General features: G+C 36.2%; 1 protein-coding gene across 1 annotated transcript; it reads left to right on the forward strand.

The window, feature by feature from the left end:
• Positions 1 to 578: 578 nt before the first annotated feature.
• On the forward strand, positions 579 to 9,696 carry LOC132051453 (histone acetyltransferase GCN5). The gene is made up of 8 exons (XM_059442513.1): positions 579 to 1,207; positions 1,817 to 1,881; positions 1,974 to 2,054; positions 3,868 to 3,939; positions 5,349 to 5,517; positions 8,373 to 8,416; positions 8,659 to 8,758; positions 9,548 to 9,696. The coding sequence occupies exons 1-8, from the start codon at positions 671 to 673 to the stop codon at positions 9,629 to 9,631; spliced, it is 1,152 nt and encodes a 383-aa protein (XP_059298496.1). The 5' UTR covers positions 579 to 670; the 3' UTR covers positions 9,632 to 9,696.
• The last annotated feature ends 716 nt before the right edge of the window (positions 9,697 to 10,412 follow it).

Below are 10,412 nucleotides of genomic sequence, written 5' to 3' on the forward strand. Positions count from 1 at the left end.
CGGAGAAAATAAATATGTCGGAGAATTAAATTTGAAGTGCATACGTCTATACATGAGAAGGAAATAAATATTAAGTATTATGACATATGTCTATATGTGATATAAAAATAATTGAATAAAGTGTACTAGTTATATAGCTTTTGGTACTTTTTTCGATAAGAATGTAAAAAGCCAAAAGTGAACAAGTAAAAGTGGATGGAGGAAATAAATTTATGTAGGAGAATTAAAATTGAACTGCATATGTCTATACATGAGAAGAGAATAAATATTCATCTAGAACACTGAGAAGAGAATAAATATTCATCTAGGACACTAAAAGTCAAAAGTGAACAAGTAAAAGTGTACAGCGAAAATAAATATGATAGTGAATTAAATTTGAAGTGCATATGTCTATACATAAGAAAAGAATAAATATTAAGTATTATGACATATGTCTACGTGGGATATAAAAATTATTGAATAAAGTGTACAAGTTATACAACTTTTGATACAAATATTCACTGTGGGTACAATTTAAAAAGCGATGGGTACAAGGAGGGACTGCTGTGTTCGTCCCTCCTTTATAAATATATATATAGAAGAAAAGTCATTTTCTTTTTAAAACTTAATAATTCAAGCAGAAAGCCTACTCCGTGAATTTCAAAATTTGTTAGAATCATCATAGTTTGAAATGGAGGGTCAGTTGACGGGTCGATCTCGGAGTTCACAGTCTCCATCACCTTCACATTCTGCTTCTGCCTCAGCAACTTCTTCCATCCACAAACGCAAGATGGCTGCATCTGATGAGCACGCGCCTCCTTTCCCCTCTTCCTTCTCCGACACGCGTGACGGTGCTCTCACCTCTAACGATGACCTAGAGAGCATCAGTGCCCGTGGTGGCGGTGCTGATTCGGATTCCGAAGATGATTCGGAAGAGGTGGTTGGTGATGATGAGGAGGAAGATAATTATGATGCTATGAGGAATTTCACTGCGTCGAGGTTGGAGAATACTAGTAGTGGGAGGAGGAATAGTCATAGTAAGATTAAGAGTGAGGCGGTGAAGATTGAGGAGGTAGTGAAAGAGGGTAATGTTGCCACACCTACAGCAGCTAGTGCTACTGTTACAGGAGGGGCGGTGGTCAAGGAGGAGAGTATGAAGAATATTTTTACTGACAATTTACAGACTAGTGGTGCTTATACTGCAAGGGAAGAGACCTTAAAGAGAGAGGTAATACTTTTCACACTTCATTTTCCAATTCTGTTGTATTTATTATGACTGAAAATGTTTTCTGAAAAATGCACTCCCTCCATCCCTATTCTGTCCCAATGTTTGACCGGCTATGAAATTTAAAAAAGAATGAAAGACTTTTGAATCTTGTGGTCTAAACTAAGCCAAAGAAATTTTTGTGGCTAAAAATCACTTCATTAATGGTAAAATGAGAATTTTAAAGTTAAATTATTTTTAAATATAGAAAGGTGTTGGGACTGACTAAAAAGGAAAGAATGTCATATAAATTGGAAATTGAGACGGAGGGAGCATTATTTAAGTAAAATATTTTTCAAACACAGGTAAATGATCCAGAAAATAATCTTTCAGTAGCTTCTATGTCCTGTTTGTTGAATTGTGAAGTGATACCTGCCATTTTCTATAGGACACATTGAGCAGATAGAATGCAAAGGATGCATTCTGTTTGAGCTGTTTATTATGAATAAGTAACTAAAACCCTAAACTTGGGCACCAAAGTTTTTGGATATGGGTCGCCAGGACATTCTAAATCTTTATTTGTAGACTTTTTCCCATTCATCTACAATCAAAGTAAATTTTAACATTTTGCAGGAGGAATCAGGAAGACTCAAGTTTGTATGTGTTTCAAACGATGGTGTTGATGATCATATGATTTGGTATCTGTATTTATCTTATGTTGTTAAATGTTACGTAATGTTTACGCAGGCCATTTATTAGGCTACCAATAATTGCTAAATGTTCTTCCCAGGTTAATAGGATTGAAGAATATATTTGCAAGGCAACTCCCGAACATGCCTAAGGAATATATTGTTCGTCTTGTGATGGACAGGTGTGAATCTTGAAATGTTCTTTTAGTATTTAGATTTTTTTATTTATCTTGACGTGGCTCAGGCTGTGTTTTGTAAATAATGATATATGTGAATGCTCATTGTCAATTTTCTCTTCATCATGAAAAATTAAAATATGTATCAATCTAGTGCTACGGGGAGGTGGAGAGAGCAGGAGGAGTGAAGGTGTTAGAGGAAAGGAAAAGAGAGGGAGTAAGCGACAGAAGCAATAGCTCCAAAGATCTACTGGAGAGAAAAATCGACAGAGTTGTGGTTGAAACACGAGACTCAAATACTTAAATCTTTTCATAAGGTAGCAATAGAAAATTAGAGTAGGAACTTATAGAGTCAATGGAGGTGAATGCAGCAGTTGAGAAGGTAAAAGGAGCCGTTGTGTATTTTATGAACATTTGTATGGGGAGGAGGTGAGTCGGAAACCTGAGATGGGAGAGATAGTGTTCAATCAAATAGGAGAGAAAAAGAGGGACTGACGAGGGCTATGGGGGAAGTGGAGGTGTAAGAGGGAGTAATGAGGGCTATTGGGGAAGTGGAGGCGTAAGAGGCAGTGGAGAGTTGTGCTGGAGATAAGGCCCCTACACCAAATGTATTCACACGGGCTTTACTCCAACAATGTTAGATCACAATTAAGGGAGACATGATGGAAGCCATAGTTGTATTTCAAGAAGCTAGTGAGTATGAATGAAGCCTTACCATTGTGCCGAAAAGGTGGGGAGCAACGAACATGAAGGAATATAGGCCTATTAGTGTGGACAAAAGCGTTTATCAGATAATTTCTGAGGTGCTTCCCAACAAACCAAAGAAGGTGTTGAAGGATACAATGTCTACCTCTTAGAACGCACTTGTGGCATGGATCTGATGGATAATGAAGTGGTCGACTCTAGAAGGAAGAAAGGAAGCCGGGGATTCTATGTGAATCGGAGAAGACCTACAACAATGTGGAGTGGGTTCTCCTATTCGCTTATAGCTTTTTAATTCTGCGCATGATAGTTGGTTCTACCCTGGAAAAGTATGCTTCTTTTGGTCTGCTGGCCGTGTGTTGGACCATCCTTGTTGCCAAGAACATGTGAAAGAGGAAGAATACTCGTATCTTATGTATGTGCTACATACATAGGAGGTTTGGCGACGACGTGAATCACTTATACTACATAAGATACATAGGAGGTTTGGTGAAGACTTGAATTAGTTGCGACTTCACTCCAAGGAGGCACATCATTGTGGAGTAGAGTTTGGAACTTATTTAGTATTAAATGGTAGTGCTGGCTACTGGCGAGATTTTGTTTGAAGTTCGGAAAGTGGAAGGAAGAGGAGGAGGAGAGTTTGGGGTCGCTCCTTTGACAATCATATGGACAATGTGGAGAGAAAGGAGTTAGAGAGTTTCGACAAATAACTTTTTATATTAAGAATTCAAGGATATTCTGTCAGAGGTGGGAGTAAGTTAAGTATGTGGAGAACTCCTTTGTGCATATCAGAGTGCCATCTTGTCTTTCGGGTGTATAATTTTAAAGTACTAACGGTCCTGGACTCCTGGTTAGTGTAGATGATTGCTGCTGTTTATAGAGAATAATATTTCTGTATAGGCTCTTTTCTATGCAATTTCTACATAGGGGTCATTCACCTGCATTCATTAAGTTTTTGCTTTATCACCCAAAAAAAAAAAAAAAGGAGAAACAAAAGAAAGAGAAGCAGAAAATGTTCATGGTGACCTTCTACAGCTTTTCTTCATACCTAATAGCTCGTGATTTGTAGTTTTTGAAAAGTATTCTTAAGTCTCTTTTTCATTTCTGCTTGTTACAGAAACCATAAGTCGGTCATGGTCATCAGACGTAATCTGGTGGTTGGTGGTATAACATATCGTCCATATGCCAGGTAATTGTTTTCTTCTTTTTATTATTCTACTCATACAGCAAGAGACTGGAGTCATTGTGTGCTTCATTTCATCCAACAGAATATGTTTTTCCTGATTGTAAAGATGGTTTTGCATTTTGCTGCTTAAAGTGACCAACAGTAATTAAATGCTGAACTTCTTTTCATCCCATCATAGGTGTTTTCATGTTGTCTCTTCCTTCAGGAGTTGGGTTCGTATTCATCAATTTGCAGTTTATTTTACTCCAGTTGCATTTATAAGTACTTTGTAGACGACTGATCAGTACTTTTTTCTTTTGATAAATGAGGACTTAGCAATACTTACTGGACAGTTGCATAAAGTGGGGTTAAGTCCATTTATATCTTATTGGACTCAATGCTTCATATGAATTCTAACAAGTTAATCGTGCAGCCTATACCTCCTATTCCCCGTGTACCAATATATTGTCATAATGTGACCGGGCACCGTAGTTGAGGGTGGAGTTGAAGAAGATAACAGGGCCCAAGAGTTTGTTTTAAGTAGGCGTTTGGACATGCGATTTCATCTTTGATTTCATTTCATGAGATGAAATCCCAAATCATCCAAAAAGGCATGATTTGGGATTTGAAATCATGATTTCAAAAAATATAAATGTAAAATTTGACCCAGACGTTTATATTTTGTAAAAAAAGACCCATAAGTTGGTAGATATAGTTACCAATCATGTTTACCAACCATTTGTATTAAATATTAATCTGCAAGTTGGTAAAATATATTTATCAATCATGTTTACCATGTGGGAGGATCATATTAAAGAGTAGTTACATTACTATGCATGCTAAATTTTCCTTTTTTATTGAACTAAAGTTTGATCAATTGATGTTGTATTTTTTAGAAAGGCCTTCTAGTAGCGTATTAATTTTATTATGAACTATGATTTACTCATTTGGTAAGATTGTATGAGAATTGGAATTTTTTTTATGGTTTTCACAACTTGTGGGGCTTTTATGTTTATAAAAAAAACTGCCACTTAAGAAATCCAAATTGCATGTCCAAAGATGATTTCATCTCATGAGATGAAATCATGTCCAAACGGCAAATGTGATTTTTGATTAGTTTAAAACATTATAACAATAAAATATGTTTCTATTACTTCTTAATAGTTTAATATCCAAAATGATTTCAATATTGAAAGGAAAAGGGTTCCCATTGGAAGAAATTGATAGTGTTTTGCAACTGTTCTTAAAAGAACAATAGAAAGTTAATATTTTTTGGATGGAGTAATAAGTAGATTTTAATTCCATAATATGCTGATTTTACATCTTGTCCCGAAGAAAAAAAGAACGTGGAAGAAGTGTGTAGTTTATGTTCAACTGTGACATTTTGTTTTATCTATAAATTGTTGACGCAGTTCTTTTTGTTGATGCTGTAGCCAGAAGTTTGGCGAGATAGCTTTTTGTGCAATTACAGCAGATGAACAAGTTAAGGGTTATGGCACCAGACTGATGAATCACTTAAAGCAGCATGCACGCGATGTGGATGGGCTGACTCATTTTCTAACATATGCTGATAACAATGCCGTTGGTTACTTTGTCAAACAGGTACTTCGTTGGTTCTTATTTTAGTGTGGTATTATTATTTGCAGCAAACTTGATCAGTCAATTCAGCAAATTCATGTTTACGTGAATGCACTCTGTTTATGAGTCTTATAAATTGTTCAGGAGCTGATTAAAAATAGTGGCATTACCTACCTCATTGTTTCCGTTTCACCTTTTATGTTATATTTCCTTTATCAAGTGTGACAATTATTGCTATTGCAATGCCTACAATGTTTTACTCATTATTCTGAAAAGAGAACTTTAGGACAAAAGAACCAGGTGAAGATTAGTATGGGCTCATAAATAATTGATCCTCAAGTTGTTGCATAATATTTAAGAAAATTGTGATAAAGTTTTATCTAGTTGACTTCTGCAAAAGTGCTATTTGTTAAATTTATAATGGAGGACTTATTGGCTCCACCTTTAAGAACATAATTTAGAGTGATAGAGGATAGGGCATTAGCTTCTCCAACATCTATAGCTTTTGTTTGGGATCCATTAGCTAAAGTGAAAGTGGGAAGAGACTCTGAATAAACAATAGTAGACAACAGAGATTTATTACCAGAAATATGATCAGAAACGCTTGAGTCAATGATTCATGGTCCAAGGGTATTAGATTGTGAAACACAAACAACATAATTTCAAACAAAAGGAGTATCAGTTTGAGCAACAAAGGCTACTTGTTAAGATGTTTGCTTACTTGCCTGATACAGAAGGATTATATTTCCCTTCAGATAAAGAAAACCCTTGATTTTCTGCATTGTGAGTCTAAGCAACATGAGAAATTTTGGGTGGTCGACTATGTAAAGTATAACATAAATGTTTTTTTTTTTTTGAATCAAGTAAATGTATTTTGTATTTCATTCATAAACATGGCCAAGTTAGCCATTTACAAGGGAAAAACCAAAAGGTAAAGAAATTACAAAAGGATATGATTCTCTACAAACTCCACCCACTCATCTATACAACTAGGAACTTTCTGTTCACACCAAAAGAAAATAACGGAATGAAGACTACTCCTTAATTGAGAGAAACTTGACTCTACACCTTCAAAAGCTCTCATATTTCTCTCATTCTAAACTACCCACATTAGAGCAAGTGGGACCACGTTCCAAGCCCTTCGTCTTCTCTTCTTTCTCCCGCTTTTCCAACTGAACATCAACTCTTTCACAGTTTTGTCATTGCCCAAGGAGTGCCAAACCACCTAAGCATATCCCACCATAGTCTCATGGTTAGCCTGCAATGTAAGAGAAGATGGTCCACATCCTCGCCTGTTTCCTTACACATGTAACACCAACTGACACAGACAACCTTTCGCTTTCTAAGAGAGTGTCCAATCCTGTTACAAGAACTACACTTGGTTGAGATTCTTCAAAACGTCCTCCTCCTCGATTCTCCATAATCTGATATGTCCAATTTTTCATTGTCTGAGATACAAGAACAGAGGAGCCAACAATTGGTGATGAGACCTCAGTGGTGACCGGATGGTGTAGCAAGGTGAAGTAATCAAGAGAATAGTTCACCACTGGAGTAATGTAGGAGTAGCCAGAATTTGGTCGCCCACTGAATCAAGATCACTAGGAAGTCCAGCAAGGGTAAGGACTAGAAATGTCTTATGTCATTGCTCCTGTTGCTTTTCAACACTAGTAGTGGCTGGCATCAACTTCTCAAATTCCTCCATGACTGGCTTTACTCCCCCAAATAGGACATATCCAACTGATGTTTCCTTAAGTTTGTCATCCGAGAAATCTCATCCTACAAACGAGATATGACATTAGTGTATAAAGTAGGAGCCTTTTCCCAAACTGAATAACATGTTTGGAATGGACGAAACGAAGCATCAACTCGGAATGAATAGATCGCCACAGAGACTACATAATTGAGCATCAGCCCAAATAGTTTGAACTTTCAAGTAAGGATTCCAATATATTATAAGACTTGAATTTTCAACTCCCATATTTTTGGAACTAAAAGCATCAAATGTGAAAGACATGGTTGGATGATTCCGTACCAAATATTAGCAAATAATCACAAAATATAGCCAAGAAATCTGGAAAACTTACTTGAAAATGGTTAGAGAACTGCTGGTTGTTAGAAAGTGGCCGGAGAGTCTCTGGAAATTACTGCAAATTGAAAGGAGAGAGTATAAGCTGCAGCCGAAACACAGATGATGATGGAAAAGAGAGATATCACTGGAAAAAGCTGTTGGAGACTTTGGATTAGGTTTCAGGTGACCGGAAATGGGATAAAATTGGCAAGGGGGTGGGTGCGGAATGAATGGCCGAACCCTAAGGAGTAGAGACCTGCTTTGAAGGTGATCAGAAAATGCTCCACGCGCAGACTCGTATTGGAAGCTTCGCCGGAGACGTCACTATCGGCGGCGCATGACGACACGTGATGGGAGCTGCTTTCGGGTTTTTGCTCGCCAGAGGCTGATCGACCTTATAATGGTATTGGTTTTTGTGCACACAAACTGAAAAGAATGTTAACGCTGGTCACTGTAAAAGATTGTGCGGTGATTGATTTCTTCTTCTCGTAGTCGCTGGTATGTTGCGCAACGATAAATTTTCTCACCAAAGTTTTGATGCCTGAGAAATATAGCACGCGAAAAGAGTTAATGCGAATGCATAGTTAATATGCTTTGTGCTTCTATCTATTTATATACATGGATAGAATGAGTACATACACACTTGTCCAAAGTGGGACACTAAGTATAAACATATGTACATTAACTATCTAACATAATCATGGACAACATCTGGGGATTTACTTGTTATCTTCTATCTTGATTGTTTGGAAGCTATATCATTCTTTAGTCTTTTCTCTCCAATGATTTAACTTCTTACAATGGCTTGCAGGGATTCACGAAAGAGATTTATTTAGAGAAGGAGCGTTGGCAAGGGTAAGTTTACATGGAGCAAATGCCATTTCCTGAAAGTAATTTTTGTGGCATAATTCAATATGCTTCTATTAGGCTACTCTATTATCTTGTTCCGCCACATCTCCTTAACCTGCCCCAAACCAAAAAAAGAGAAAAGGAAAATAGAAAATAAAAGAAATAAAAAAGAGAAAGGCTCAAAGTTCATTTTGATGTTTTGAATTACCTTTATTTTCTATAGCTATTTATGCTAATTTCTTATCCAGGTATATTAAAGATTATGATGGTGGAATCCTTATGGAATGCAAAATGGATCCAAAGCTTCCATATACAGATTTATCTACTATGATACGTCGTCAAAGGCAGGTAGACTGAAATGTTAGCTTCATGATGCTTGCTTTCACTGGGCTAGGCTTCCATAAGTTTGACTTGTAAAATTCTGATAAAAAATTGTTGAAGGGTGTCATCTGAATTTCAATTGTTTATGCTGTTTCTCTTATAGACCTCTAACTCCGATTTCCTTATGAGCCTCTCCAACATCCCTGCTTTTGCTGATGAAGTAGTGGATGATAGGGGAGGAATTACTTACAGACCTTTAGATAGTTTCTTTTTAGATTGGTAGAGACATTCAGACAAGTTAGTGTACCATTGCGTTGTTTGTCTGAGAGAGAATTTTCTCTACCACTTGGGTCGTTTAGTTAGTGGTTCGGCTAATTCATGGATTAAAAAAAGAGAGATTATAACACAGTTCTTCCTCTGTAACATGGATGGTATTAGAGAATTAAAAAGGGAATAAGCTGATATGCACAATACCATAATTATACCATTTGCTTTTGGTAGTTTCTCACATTTTCCCCCTGATATGCTGTACGGACTGGTAGCAATAAGGTGTTAACTTTTTTTTTTTTTTTTTTTTTTTTTTTTAATAAAAGCGCCAGGCTATAATGTTGAATTTAGTTTGGCTCTGATTATTCTAACCAGGTGGCAGATAATTTTTATTGTTTCGAGTATATTTTCCCTTTTTATGCGACAAAGAGATTGACTAGTTACACGGAGTCGTATCGGGGCCCTTATTACAGTATTGCAGAGTAAGGCTTCATTCATGCCCAAATGAGAGGCTATTGACTTGCAGTATTTTCCTTTTGTTGTTATTAGGCAATTGATGAAAAGATAAAGGAGCTATCAAATTGTCATATTGTCTACGAAGGAATTGATTTTCAGAAGGTATGCACTTTTTAGCTCTGAACAAAGATCCATCCTTGATATTAATTTATCATTATTGCATTGGTCTAATGTCTTTTGTATTTGTTAATTCAATCTCTTGAGAGGGTTCTAGTCATCAAAGGACAAGGGACTGTCTATGGAAAAACATGACGCAATGACAAAGTCAGCTTAGCTAATGAACTTGTGATAATGCTTAAGTTTGAAATAATAAAATTTGCACTATGCTTCATCATTGGTTATTAGACAATGTAGGAATTAACTAATTACAGATCATCTTTTGGTAATGAACTTCTTAATGAAGCCCTCATCTTGGAGGTTTCCAATAGCTCATCTTCGCGAAGGAAGCAAGTATGATAAAGATTGGGTTACTTGAAAGAAAAACAAGAAAATAACGCGGTAAGTGAAAATACGAAGATTAAAGACGGGAAATTAAGGATAGGCAAAATTCGAGAAATAAATCTCAAATCTCAAAAGTAATTACTAAGAATCCTAATTGATTGTAGTAGACCTAATTAGCTGATTAGTGCTGCAGATTCAATTCAAGAACTTAGATGAAAGTGATTTAGACTCCTAATTGAATAATTAAAGACAATAATTAATATAACTAATTATCTTCTTCAATTAAGCGAGTAAGAACCATAGATATCAAACAAAGAATTAATCTTACCTCTCTTGAAAAATCGTTCACACATGTAATTTTGTGGATAAAATCTCAAATAACGATACAAATGTGTGAAGGAAAGAACTCTCAATAATATTAATAATGTTGTGTGAAAAAAGAACAAAATCCACCCCC

The sequence above is a fragment of the Lycium ferocissimum genome, chromosome 4, assembly GCF_029784015.1.
Source record: "Lycium ferocissimum isolate CSIRO_LF1 chromosome 4, AGI_CSIRO_Lferr_CH_V1, whole genome shotgun sequence".
Classification (NCBI taxonomy): Eukaryota; Viridiplantae; Streptophyta; class Magnoliopsida; order Solanales; family Solanaceae; genus Lycium; species Lycium ferocissimum.

What these genes read in the sequence shown, in the direction of transcription:
- LOC132051453 (XM_059442513.1), top strand. Translation starts at nt 671, where the DNA reads ATGGAGGGTCAGTTGACGGGTCGATCTCGGAGTTCACAGTCTCCATCA. An exon ending in TTGGTTACTTTGTCAAACAG is followed by an intron (nt 5,518 to 8,372) that starts GTACTTCGTTGG and finishes AATGGCTTGCAG; the next exon opens with GGATTCACGAAAGAGATTTA. An exon ending in GAGAAGGAGCGTTGGCAAGG is followed by an intron (nt 8,417 to 8,658) that starts GTAAGTTTACAT and finishes TTTCTTATCCAG; the next exon opens with GTATATTAAAGATTATGATG.